Below are 14,564 nucleotides of genomic sequence, written 5' to 3'. Positions count from 1 at the left end.
ACTATCTCCCTCTATCTTCCTGTCTCCACCTATATCCTTCCTTTGTCCCGCCCCCCTGACATCAGTCTGAAGAAGGGTCTCGACCCGAAACGTCACCCATTCCTTCTCTCCCGAGATGCTGCCTGACCTGCTGAGTTACTCCAGCATTTTGTGAATAAATACCTTCGCTAACTAGTCTGTTGGAATAGAGGTTTAAAAGAGTAGATCTAATGTAATGCGTGATTGCAAATCCACTTCTGTGACTAGCACACAAAGAGTCGCTTGGCTTACACGCCATCTTGGTTACCTGCATGAAAAGAGATAGACCAGAAACCAAAAGTAGCCAAAAACATTAAACTGCGTTACTGGTTTAGTTTAGTTTATTAGTGTAACGTGTACCGCGGAACAGTGAAAAGCATTTTTGATGCGTGCTATCCAGTCAACGAAAAATGGAAACATGATTATAATCAAGCCGGATAAATGAATAAAATTTGGTGCAAGATAAAGTCCAGTAAAGTCAGATAAAAGATAGTCCAAGGGTCTCCAATAAATGGCAGCTCAGGACCGCTTTCTAGTTGGTGATGGGATGGTTTAGTTACCTGATAACACCTGGGAAGAAACTGTCCCTGAATCTGGAGGTGTGTGTTTTCACACTTCTGTACCTCTTGCCTGATGGGAGAGGGGAATTGTGTAAAATTTAGTCTTGAAAGTCTTTGCCTTGTTCCATTGTGCTCTGTGAGTTTCACCTCCATTTTCTCCTTTTCTTCCAGTTTATTTCTGCACCTGAGGAGAAGGAAGACCGACTGAACATCCAGCTTAACTTCGTTCTCGTCAGCCATATCTTCTCCAGTGTCAGATATTATTTATTAATCTCTGCTTCTATCCATGGTTGTTTTTATTTTGTCTGTAAGTTGCCCTAATTACTCGAATGGGTGCATTGATTGCTATCAAAACCTGATCAACAAATTAACCAGCTATTTACTGCCGAATAGTGAAGTAGGTTTGTCTTGTACATTCCAAGGTAAAACTAGCACAAATAGATGGATTAGCCTTCAACAGTTGAATCCTCTTTCCAAATATAACTGTGACATGTTTTCTGACTTGCCAAGTCATCAGGAGGTAACAGTCTGAAATGCCCAAAGCCTTAAAAATAATCGAAGCAAACCAGAAAATAATGATTAACTTGGGCAAATCTGAACAAATTTTAAATTTGTCAGAATATGAAGAAAATGTAATCAGTACATTCCGATTATCATTTGATAATTTAAAAAAATAATAAAACTAAGTTTCCAGAGCCACGAAAGCAAGCATAATAATTGAATACTAATGATGAGTAGTGTGCTTGACATTTGGTGCTGTCTCAGATGAGAAATGACTGAGACTGCAATTGACTTTAAAACATAGCCATGGTAACAGATTATTTGGTCATTTCGGTCTGAGGAGTTGTTATTGTATTACCATGGCCTTCAGCTTTCAACATTCTCTTTTATGTCTGAGATACGCCCTTCTCGTGTGCTCAGTATTCACATTAAACAGAAGCGGCTTTCCCGGTACATTTCCAAACTGGCAGCTGTCAAAAGCCCACTTTGAGCACACTAAACATTTAACAAAGCGTTCACCATCAGGTGGAATGTTTGAAAGGAAACGAAAGTGAAGGTGCAATTCTATTTATTAGAAGTTAGACTAGAAATACAACCTAGAGAACAGAGAGGTGGATGCATCGAGAGAGATACTCGCATGAAATGAGTTGTGGCAACTAAATTGAAATTGATAGCAATTTATTTTGATGTAATATTGATTTGAAACCACTTTGTCCAAAGTCACATCCATTTTGGTACAGAAACTTATGAGCAGGTTAAGGTAGGAACTTTGGACAGTAGCTTTTTCCTCTTACCCTCAATGCAAAATTCCTACAAGAGGGAAAGCTGTTTTATCCATCTATCTTTATTATCATTTTATAATAAAGATGTAACCAATAATTTATTAAACCCCACCACAAATGCTGATATTTCTACACAATGTGGAAACACAACACCCAGGTACATTTGCTATGTTAATTGAAACACCCCTAGTGCTATTGTCAACAATGGTTTTGTAAAATAGCAATGATGCCTCAGTTATAAAAATGTGTATTTAACCACATGGGCTTTAATAGGCCAGTCCCCAACAGAACAGAATGCACATGAATGCTACAAATGACATAAACACTTGCCCCTTTCTCAGTCTGAAGAAGGGTCTCGACCCGAAACGTCACCCATTCCTTCTCTCCTGAGATGCTGCCTGACCTGCTGAGTTACTCCAGCATTTTGTGAAATAAATGCCCCTTTTCTTAATGTTGATGGCCCACAGTTAAGACATAGGTGAGAGCGTGAGAGAAGACTATTAGAAAGATGTTCTGTCCTGTTGCACACCCATGGTGCAGCAACTCAACCTGGACATTCAAGCCGCCTTTATTTCTGACAATTATGTACAAAATGTCCAAAATATTGACGGTGAATTTCTCCCAATAGGGTCTCCGGAACTAACACAATCCTACATGTGTAGGAAGGAACTGCAGATGCTGGTTTGAACCAAAGATAGACACAAAATGCAGGAGCAACTCAGCGGGACAGGCAGCATCTCTGGAGAGAAGGAATGGGTAACGTTTTGGGTCGAGTTCTGAAGAAGGGTCTTGACCCGAACGTCACCCATTCCTTCTCTCCAGAGATGCTACCTGTCCCACTGAGTTACTCCAGCATTTTGTGTCTATCTGCAATCCAATATGACCTTCTGATCAGATGGCAAACCAGTTGTGTTTTCTAGTCAACGTATAGATTGGAGGATTATTTGAGATCTGATGTGTAATTGGTTTGGTTTTTAAAAGTTTAGTTTAGAGATACAGCCCTTCAGCCCACTGAGTCCATGCCAACCATTGATCATCTACTTCCTACATACTCGGCTGATTTGACCAACAGTATCCAACACCAAACTGCATCCAACTCATGATCAAAAATCTGATTCACAGCAGCACACAGTGCCCTGGACCTCTGTTTTAATGGAACCTTTTAATTCTAAGGAGCCATTTGCTGATATTTTCACATTCACTCGTTGTCTGCTTTGTTTCATGTTTCAGTTCTTTATTGAGGTCTTTTCTTAGTCAATTGTGCTAACTTTGTAGATCCCTTACTGAAATATTCATATGTGATAGTCTATTTTTAAAAATATTGGACCATTAATTGTTTACTTCCTCCCTTGATTATTGTATATATGGTGTTAACTTCCAAGATCTTTGACTAACATGTGATTAGTAATGTGCTATCCTCTAAAACTGTGAAAGGAGAACTTCAGAATTCACACATATGTATTTGCTAAATATGTAGTAAGTCATTTGCTTGTACAAGGATTCTGTGATCTGCGTGTATATCCATACTGAATATTTGACCCAGTATTGTTCACAAATGTACAGAAGTTGTGCTTTCATCTCCACTGCACCTTGACCCGCCAGGCTGCACCCATTCCATTTCATTTTTTAAAACCTCCCTTGTTACTTCTCGCTTTCCGCATACTGTCAACAGTCAGGAGGGATGTTAATTGGTCAACTAATTCTATTGATGCACCTCCAGTGTTAGTCACTAGGAGTCAGACAGCTAGCTGTTTTCCTCCAACTTGTTTTTCAATTCCTCTTGCTGCACGACTCCAAAGTTTTTCTCTCTCTGTCAAACCCAAAGATACTAGAGGAGCAAGATAGACCACTCGACCCTAAAAACCATAGTAGGTCAAGGCGCCATTTTAGTAGGCAGAAACTTGCAGAAACATTTTAAAAGAAAAATAACAAAAATCTGTGAATTGATAGATGAGATATATTCTGCATTTTAATGGTATAATCACACATACTGTTCCCCAAAACACTGATTACACTGCAAGAGGCATAACGAACGGCGGGTTTTGCCTACTAAAATGGCTCCTTTGCATACTACACTTCAGTATAGGCGATTTCAACGGAGTGGTCCATCTTGTTCCTCTAGTATCTTTGGTCAAACCTGTCCCCCTCCAGGCAACAACATGTTAAGAGATTTGCAACTTACTGGGTGGAAATTGAGAGTGTCACCTCTCTTGCCATCATGTGCTACAGTACCTTGGTACTTCAGTGACTGGGCTACTGTGCCATCCAGCTTTGCAACTTGGATATTCTTTCCAATTGCTGTGGTTACCTTAATTGTCTATATTCACAAAACAGTCAGAAGTCCACAGTCAGTTCTAAAAGAGTCAGATGGAATATTTATATATATTTTTTCAAAAGCAACTCCTCTCAATTTATTTCTGTTTGGCTACGTCACACAATGGCTACCAGATCAACTAATGCACACGGTATACAGTGGAGTTTTTGTGATCCAGATATAATGGGCCAAATCTTGCCAGCCCAGACCAGTGCCCTGAGTTACCTGCTGTGTTTTCCCTTGCCTCGACTAGTTTGGTCTGGATGCGAAAGGTCTGCCTGGCTGGCCTGAAGTATTCTAGAGTCGAATGGTGTGGTCTCTTCCCTTAATATACTGAAACATTTACAGAACTAAAGTCATACAGCACAGAAACAGCCCCTTCAGCCCAACTCATCCATCCAAACAGGATGTGGGATCTAAGCTTGTTCCATTGGACTGTCTTTGGCCCATATCCCTCTAATTTTTTCCTGTACACGTACATGTCCAAGTGTCTTTTAAATGCTGTCATGGTACCTCCACTGGTAACTTGTTACATATACCCATGACCCTTTGAGTGAAATAGTTGCCCTTCGGGTTCCTATTAAAGTTTGCCCCTCTCACCTAGGGAGGACCTGGCGTGAGGGAAACGCCATGAGGGAGGTGAGGGGAGAACAATGGACAATTTGGGAGGGTGGGAGAACAAAGGACAATGGAGACCCGGTGTGGGGGAACTGCTGTGGGGCGGAGGGGGGAGAACAAAAGGAGGAGCCGGCGTGCTTTGTCAGCGCCGTAGGTGGCTGCTACTTGTATACATTGGGTATGAGCAAAGAATCTCACTGTGCCTAGTCACATGTGACAATAAAGTATTCCATTCCATTCCATTCCACTTCACCTTAAAGCTCTGTCATCTGTTAAGTTTAATTTAGTTTAGAGATACAGCACGGAAACAGGCCCTTCAGGTCCGAGTCCGCGCCAACCAGCGTTCCCCGCACACTTACACTATCCATCACATTAAAGACAATTTACAATTTTTATCGGGGCAAATGAACCTGCAAACCTGTACGTCTTTGGTATGTGTGGGAGGAAACCGGAGCACCCACGGAAAACCCGCGCAGTCATGGGGAGAGCGTACAAATGCCACACAGACAGCACCCTTAGTCAGGATCAAACCCGGGTCTCTGGCGCTGTAAAGCAGCAACTCTAGTGCTGTACCACCATGCCGCCCATGGTTATTGATTCCCCTACTCTGGTAAAGGACTGTGCATTGTCCCTACCTATTCCCCTCATGATCTTATACACCTCCATAAGATCACCCATCAGCCTTGTGCGCTCCAAGGAATAAAGTCTTAGCCTGCCCAACCTTTCCCTAAAGCTTAGGCCTTTGAGTCCTGGTAATATCCTTGTTAAATAAACTTAAAGTAAGTGGTTAAAGATTAATGAGGAACTGAGGAAATAAAACTGCTTAATCACTTTTATAAATAATTTTTTAACAACAATGTAAAAGAAAATAATTTTATAAAAGCAGCCTACTTCTCCTGTGGCCTCCTAATCCTTTGCCCTACAATCTTCACTGAAATGAAAATGATCGCATAAATTACAGCATGGCCTAACCTGGTGAAGGATCCGTGATACGATTTCCTCAGTGTAATACAGCATAATTCCAGCAGGTAGACACAAAATGCTGGAGTAACTCAGCGGGGCAGGCAGCATCTCTGGAGATAAGGAATGGGTGACGTTTCAGGTCGAGACCCTGCTTTAGACTGAGAGTCCTGGAAAAGGGAAACGAGAGATATAGACGATGATGTAGAGAGATGTAGAACAAATGAATAAAAGATAATGCAAAAAAGTGTCAATGATAAAGGAAACACGCCATTTTTAGCTGTTTGCTAGATGAGAACGAAAAGCTGGTGTGACTTGGGTGGGGGGGATGGAGAGGGAATGCAAGGGTTACTTAAAGTTAGATAAATCAACATTCATACCCCTGGTTTGTAAGCTGCCCAAGCGAAATATGACATGTTGTTCCTCCAATTTGCTTTTGGCCTCACTCTGATAATGGAGGAGGCCAAGGACAGAAAGGTCAGTGTGAGAATAGGAAGGGGAATTAAAGTGTTTAGCAACCGGGAGATCAGGTAGGTCCAGGCGAACTGAGCGAAGGTGTTCAGCGAAACGATTGCCCAGTCTACTGTTTGGTCTCGCCGATGTATAAGAGTCCACATCTTGAACAACGGATACAGTAGATGAGGTTCCCATTTCAGCCTGAAGAAGGGTCTCAACTCGAAACGTCACCTATTCCTTCTCTCCAGAGATGCTGCCTGTCCCGCTGAGTTGCTCCAGCATTTTGTGTCTATCTTCGGTTTAAACTAGCATCTGCAGTTCCTGCTTGCAGGACTGGGCTCCACCTCTAGGGTGGAACAAACTGACAAAATCTTCTTTCCAAATGTGCAAGTCCCAGGCTTCTGCATTTGACAGCCTAAGCTTGGATGTCTGGGCGTGCTGCTGTTTACATGGCTAAATGCAAGCAGTTCCATCAGAAGTGCTGCCAGACGTTAGGACAATCCAACCCATTATAAAGAAAGCAGAAGCAGGTGCAGGTTGCTCAAGAACTCTCTGTCATTGCTGATCCTTTACACAGGCCCTCTTTGCCAACTGGTCCATATACCCTTTGATGCCCTATGTCACTCCGCCTTGAGTACCAAATTCAAGGTTAGTTTTGTCTTTTGTACATTTGATTAATGATGTATAATCTCTCTCATCATTGAAAATAGAACATGTTGACACAGTCTTCACGACAACAAGAATCTGCACTCTACACCATTGAACTATGAACTGACCTAATCTCAGTGCTGTTAAGTGAACATAGACACACCTGTTGCCTACTTTTTCTACTTGTCTTGACTTTTTTCTGTGAACAGTTGCTTGGTTGCACATAGCAGCACCGGAAAATGATGCATTCCAGGCGAATTAAACAACAGAAGTAATTCCTCCGTTGAAAAAAAAAATTTACATTGAAGGAGAGCAATGATGATCAATGGGTGTGCACCACGCAGTTACCTTTTTTTTTTAAAGACTTTGAGTGCAATTATTTCAAGCTGCACGATTTTTGGTACACAAAAATAAATAGGTCTCACTACTTGTTTAATAAAGGCGGGAACCTATCCATCTGAAGAAGGGTCTCGACCCGAAATGTCACCCATTCCTTCTCTCCAGAGATGCTGCCTGTCCCGTTGAGTTACTCCAGCGTTTTGTGTCCATCTTCGGTTTAAACCAGCATCTGCTGTTCCTTCCTACACAACCAAGATCATTTACACACTATTGCCCTTTAGCAAACAGTGGTTCCTCTTCCCTTCCTTCCCATGTTTTCTCCTAATTCTTTTCAACCTTTTCCCTTCATATCCACTTATTTGATCCAACTACTATTCAGATGCCTGCATTTTAATACTTGGGAAACTGAAGGCGAACAGAAATTCAGCTGCAACATTTGTACAATTAGGAGTATTTAAAAATAATATGGATTGGTTATTGACAATATGGTCAATCAGCATGATTAATTATGGCACAATGGTTATTGATAAGCTGCTGGTCCTGTATCGTGCTATTGACTATATGATCATTGATTAATGTTAATTTCAAGATATGAGTTAAGGTTGAGATACGTATGTGGTTGTGGTTAGGTTTAGGGACTCAGCTTAATATTAGAGGTGGGACTACGCTGTTATGGTTGGGATTAGTTAGCATCAGAACTATGGGATGGTGCTATTATTCTAAGCCCGAATGAAAATGTGGTGTCAGTAGCAGCAAGTGACACAGAGGCACAAGAGACTGCAGATGATGGATTGTTGAATAAAGACAAGATGCTGGTGGAATTCAGCATGTTAAGCAGCATCTGTGGAGGGAAATGTGATAATGTTTTGTGTCGAAACCTTTTGGACTGACAGGCCAAAGTTTCCAATCTGGACACTTCTTCAGACTCGACAGACGATGTTTCAGGTCAAGACTCCACCTTTTTGGGGAAAACGCGGCGCCCTTGTAAATATATTTTCATTCCTCTATTAGGGACACAAAAAAACATGCCTCCCTCTTCCAGAAACCACAATGATCATTCTGAATGGTTTGGCTAATGAAAGGTCCCAACCTGAAACCTCATCTGTTCATTTCCCTCTGCAGATGCTGCCTGGCCCGTTGAGTTCCTCCAATGCTTGTAGCAAGTACCATGTTGTCACTAGACATGCCCAGCAGTGAAAACATATCTACAAATTTGGCCTAAGCTAAATTGTGACATGCACTTTTACCCAACATACAAAAAAAAAAATGATTGTGCTGCTCCCTCATAAATAATAGAGCAGATGTCAGTGGAAGATGGTTGAGTGAAAGTACTGGAAATGACACCAAACAAAAATAGTTGTTACAGTTTAATTAAGAACTTTTTGTGAGGATGGAGGTTCCTGATTTTGTATTAGTTTTCTAGCATTTCTTTTTATCTCAATGAGAAATACTAAGAATGAACAAATATTCTGGTATTGCAAAACAATGGAAGTAAATAGGCACAGGTGTATTGTTAACTTTCTATAATGGCCTTGGAATATTGTTATATTACAGTTTAGAAAAAATATTGTCTTTTATATCTTTTTGCTCTCAAAAACATTCCATTTTTCTCGTAGTCTTCTTATTTGAAATCTTGTAGTGCTTTTAAAATTTAGACAAGAGCCAAAATTGTATTTTCCAGTTCTATGAATGGAGGTGATCGTAGTTCTATTCTTGCTCTATTAAACAGCACCATCCCTGCCCCCACTGATTTAAAAAAAACACTGGGATTTGCATGGAAATGTTGCATTAGATATATACTAATTTGATGTTGCAATGATTAACTTGTTAACACCAAGTTTGTATACCTTTGTCTGTGTGTGTGTGTGTGTGTGTGTGTGTGTGTGTGTGTGTGTGTGCGCGTGTGTGTGCCTGTGTGAGTGTGTGTGTGGGTGTTTATATTTAAATTGGAGAATGCAATTTCCATGTTGTATATGTGCAACATTGATGTATTTGTCCTGGCAAATAAACCTTTGTTAAAAAAAATCAATTCTTATTTAGTCTCTCTATGGTGTTTGGGAATTAAATGAGTTGTTCGCAAACATGACACGGCAATGACAAGCTTATTGAGTAAATGAAAATTGATGTTGTGGTTGTTCATCTTGGGAAATTGTCATTTGGCAACTTTGAGAATATCTTATGGTGTGCACAAAAATGTCCTGCAGCACTTCACGGAACACAATCAAACAAGAGTGATTAACGCTGAGCCAGAGAAAAAGGAACAACTACTGAAAACATGCTTAGCGTGGTAGTCTTAAAGAGGAAGGGAATTCAAGGCTACAGCAGATGAAGTCACAGCCACCAAAGGCCTAGATAGAGTGAATGTGGAGAGGATGTTTCCACCAGTGGGAGAGTCTAGGACCAGAGGCCATAGCCTTTAGAAAGAAGAGGAGGAATTTCTTATGTCAGAGGGTGGTGAATCTGTAGAATTCATTACCATAGACGGCTGTCCATGGATATTTTTAACGCGGAGATTGACAGATTCTTGATCAGTAAGGGTGTCAGGGGTTATGGGGCAAAGGCAGGAGAATGGGGTTGAGTTCGATAGATGGCCGTGATTGAATGGCGGAGTTGATCTGATGGGCCGAATGGCCTAATTCTGCTCCTCGAGCTTATGAACCATGAACAAAGCTGAAGCAATTGCAACTGGGGCTGAAGGACAGGCCAGAGTTGAAGGAGCATTGATATTTTAGAGGGTACTAATGCTTTACCAGATGACAGCAATAGAGAGGGGCACCACCCAAAAGCAGAATTTTTTAAATGGAGCTCTGTTTAACTAGGAACTAATGTAGATGTGGAAAGACAGCACTAATGGGTGAATTAGACTTAAATGCGAGCTTGAATAGGGGCAGCAGTGTCCTGGATTATCACAAGTCTAAGAGGTTGCCATGACTACCGTCGAACAGTCAAGTCAGGAATGAAATAAGGGCAGAAATAAGCAGCTGAAGAGCTGAGAGGTAAGACTATACTCACCAATGTTACAAATAAATCCGTGTATTGCACTTGTGGTTCATATTTAAACTGGAATTACATGACAATATTATTAAACATTATTAATGAATTATGAATTAACACTGTTAAAATCAGCAGGCATCATGGTGGTTTGGGCTTTCTTACTTGAAAGCTGTTTAAAATGTTCACCTTTTCTTAAAACCTGATCTACCACCCTCTGCTTTCATAGCCAAGCTAATTAAATTAATTCATATGTAAATTATCTCATGCCTGAGTCCGGGTTAACATAATGTGGTTATGCACATCTACCTCAGAGTTTGGCTCATTAAAATGTTTAAGTTGCGATCTCCATACAGAGATTTCATGTTTATGGAGCAGCAACTTGTTAAAAGCATCCATTAGTTAAATCACACACTATATCTTTTGTCATTAGTTTTTGTGTGCTTCACGCTCTCACATTAAAAAATTGAAATAGAACTGGAATTAAATAAAAATATCTGTTACCAAAAAGTTCAAAGTATCACATTTCACATAGGAAAATAACTGCAGATGCTGGTACAAATCGAAGGTATCACAAAATGCTGGAGTAACTCAGCAGGTCGGGCAGCATCTCAGGAGAGAAGGAATGGGTGACGTTTCGGGTCGGGACCCTTCTTCAGACTGATGTCAGGGAGGCGGGACAAAGGAAAGATATAGGTGGAGACAGGAAAAGATAGAGGGAGAACTGGGAAGGGAGAGGGGAAGAGAGGGACAGAAGAACTATCTAAAGTTGGAGAAGTCAATGTTCATACCGCTGGGCTGCAAGCTGCCCAAGCGATATATGAGGTGCTGTTCCTCCAATTTCCGGTGGGCCTCACTATGGCACTGGAGGAGGCCCATGACAGAAAGGTCAGACTGGGAGTGGGAGTGAGAGTGGGAGGGGGAGTTGAAGTGCTCAGCCACCGGGAGATCAGGTTGGTTAAGGCGGACTGAGCGAAGGTGTTGAGCGAAACGATCGCCGAGCCTGCGTTTGGTTTCGCCGATGTAAAGAAGTTGACATCTAGAGCAGCAGATACAATAGATGTGGTTGGAGGAGGTGCAGGTGAACTTCTGTCTCACCTGGAAAGACTGTTTGGGGTCCTTGGATGGAGTTGAGGGGGGAGGTAAAGGGACAGGTGTTGCATCTCCTGCGTTTGCGGGGGAAAGTGCCCGGGGCCACCCAGCTTTGTATCATCCTCAAACTTGGAGAAGTTACATTTAATTCCCTCATCTAAATTGTTAATATATATTGTAAATATCTGGGGTCCCAGCACCAAGCCTTGCGGCATCCATCTAGTCACTTCCTGCCATTCTGAAAAGGACCCATTAATTCCTACTCTTTGCTTCCTGTCTGCCAACCAGTTCTCTATCCATGTCAATACCCTACCCCCAATACCATATGCTCTAATTTTGCACACTAATGTCTTGTGTGGGACCTTGTCAAAGGCTTTTTGAAAGCCCAGATACACCACATCCATTGGCTCTCCCTTATCTATTCTACTTGTTACATCCTCAAAACATTCCAGAAGATTCGTCAAGCATGATTTCCCCTTCATAAATCCATGCTGACTTTGACCGATCCTGTCACTGCTTTCTGAATGCACTGCTATAACATCTTTAATAATTGACTCAAGCATCTTCCCCATTACCGATGTAAGGCTAACTGGTCTATCATCCCCCATTTTCTCACTCCCTCCTTTTTTAAAACGCGGAGTTGCATAAGCCACGTCACAGGAAGATAGGATGGTAAAGAAGACATTGGTATATTGGCTTTTATCGGGCAGGGTACTGAATATAGAAACTGGGATGTCATGTCATGTTACAGGTACACAGGATATTGGTGAGGCCACATTTGGAGTATTGGGTTTCGTTTTGATCACCCTGCTATAGGAAAGATGTCATTAAGCTGGAAAGAGTGCCGAGAAGATTTACTGTATAATGTTGTTGACAAGACATGAGGGTCTGAGCTATAGGGAGATTGGGCAGGCTAGGACTTAATTACTTGGAGTGCAGGAGGCTGAGGGATGATCTTATACAGGTGTATAACATTACGAGAAGAATAGATAGTGAATGCAATCTTTTACCCAGGGTAGGGGAATCAAGAACCAGAATACATAGGTTTCAGGTGGGGGGGGAGACATTTAATAGGATCCCGCTGGGCAACTAGTTTATTCAGATGACGGTGGGTGCGTGGAATGAGATGCCAGAGGAGGTAATTGAGGCAGGTACTAAATAGCATTTAAAAAACTCTTGTACAGGTACATGGTTAGGAAAGATTTAGAGGGATATGGGCCAAACGCAGGCAAATGGGACAAGATTAGATGGGGCATTTTGGTCGGTATGGGAAAGGTTGGGCTGAAGGGCCTGTTTCTGTGCTGTATGACTCTATAACTCTATAATTAAGCCGCTTGGCCCCCAGTTTCACGTGCTTAGTGCGTACAACAAAGCCAAAATCAAGATAGTTAGGACACGGTTGGCGATATTTAACATGGAGTGGAACATTGCTCCCATTCCTGCATGGTGATCTTGATTAAAGCCACAACTTCAATTTTATGTGTAAGAAGGAACTGCAGATGCTGGTTTAAACTGAAAATAGACACAAAAAGTTGGAGTAACTCAGCAGGACAGGTAGCATTTCTGGAGAGAAGGAATGGGTGACATTTCGGGTCGAGACTCTTCTTCAGACTGGTTACGGATAAGGGAAACGAGAGATATAGACGGTGATGTGGAGAGATAAAGAACAATGAATGAAAGAAATGCAAAAAGTAACGATGATAAAGGAAACAGACATTGTAAGCTGTTTGTAGGGCGAAAATGAGAAGCTAGTGCGACTTGGGTGGGGGAGGGCTAGAGAGAGAGGGAATGCCGGGGCTACCTGAAGTGAGAGAAATCAACTTCTATTTTATGCTCAGCTAAAACTACCGCCAGGCTAATTTACTTGAAATCATCTCTTACAATTTCAAAACTGACAGATATTTATAGGTCCACTTCACTATGTGCACTATTTTTAGCTTGTTTACATAGAAATCCTGTCTAGATCTAAATGGTTGAACATCTGTGGTAAATTATGTAAACCAGCTTTGCACATTTTCCTTTGCAAATCTCCACAGGTACAGAGGAATATTAAAGCCATAAGTGAGTGAATAAAAAACTGTTCAACTATAAACCACGTTTATCATTTAAAAATTAAAGTAGTATTTCTTGTATCATCGTTCATCTTTCATCCTTTGATATTGAACAGCAAAATTAAAGTAAGACACAAAAAACGAGAGAGAGAGAGAGAGAGAGAGAGAGAGAGAGAGAGAGAGAGAGAGAGAGAGAGAGAGAGAGAGAGAGAGAGAGAGAGAGAGAGAGAGAGAGAAAAAGGTGACGTTTTGGGTCAAGACCCTTCTTCAGAAACTAAAGTAGCTATTCATATCAGCAGTTGGTTCATGGGGAAATTGGCCTGTGTGAGGTGTTGCGAGGTGTGTTTCAAACAAGGGCAGGACTTACGCAGTAAATGGGATTGCCCTGGTGGGTGTTGAACAGAGAGATGTGAAAAATGGTGAGTTAGCTCAATAGTGTGGTGAAGAAAGCCTTTGGTATACTTGCATTCATTGGGAAGGATATTGAGTACAAAGAGTGGGACATCATGATACAGCTGTACAAGTCATTGGTGAGACCACATTTGGAGTACCGAGTGCAGTTCAGGCCTACCAGCTATAAGAAGGATATAATACATTGGAACGGGTGCAAAAGAGATGCACCAGGATGTTACCAGATCTTACAGGGTTGAGTTATCAGGAAAAGTTGGATAGTCTGGGACATCTTTCTTTGGAGTGTAGGAGGCAGAGGAGTGACATTATTGAGGTGTATAAAATCATAAGGGGAATGGATAAAATTTTGGGCTCAGTCTATGTCCCAGGGTAGAGGAATTTAAAGCTGGAGGGCATCAGCATAAGTTGAGAGGGGAGCGTGCTTTTCTTCTCGATATCATTTTTTAAGATATTGGAAATCTTGTTTGTCCATCTGATCTCTATTATTTGCTTTGGGCAGCTGAAGTTGTTGCAGACCAGTTGTTGTATTTATCTGAAGCCTCTCTATACTCTCAACATCTCTAAAAATACGTTAGAGACAATGAAAAACATCTAAAGCATTCCTGAATAGGAAATGGTTAGCAAAACAACGCACAAAACGATTCCACAAAATAGTATATTTTAAAGATACACCATGGAAACAGGCTCTTTGGCCCATCCAGTCAATGCTGACCATCAATTGCCTGTTCACGTTAGTTCTGTTATCTCAGTTTTTGCATCCACTCCCTACACACTAAGGACAATTTTCAGAGGCCAATTAACCTACAAACCCGCACGTCTTTGG

The 14,564-nt window shown here is 41.5% G+C and overlaps 1 protein-coding gene across 1 annotated transcript in view; it reads left to right on the top strand.

Moving 5' to 3' along the window:
• Nucleotides 1–13,439, top strand: part of LOC144599654 (vesicle-associated membrane protein 3-like) — a 93,881-nt gene extending 80,442 nt beyond the window's left edge. The window contains exon 5 of the mRNA XM_078410819.1: nt 750–13,439. Coding sequence (XP_078266945.1) covers nt 750–766 — 17 coding nt within the window. The 3' untranslated portion in view covers nt 767–13,439. The remainder of the gene's footprint in view (nt 1–749) is intronic.
• Nucleotides 13,440–14,564: the final 1,125 nt, after the last annotated feature.

This window comes from Rhinoraja longicauda, chromosome 13 (assembly GCF_053455715.1).
Source record: "Rhinoraja longicauda isolate Sanriku21f chromosome 13, sRhiLon1.1, whole genome shotgun sequence".
Lineage (NCBI taxonomy): Eukaryota > Metazoa > Chordata > Chondrichthyes > Rajiformes > Arhynchobatidae > Rhinoraja > Rhinoraja longicauda.
The sequence above is the reverse complement of the archived record's forward strand: the minus strand, read 5'-3'. Positions and strand labels throughout refer to the sequence as shown.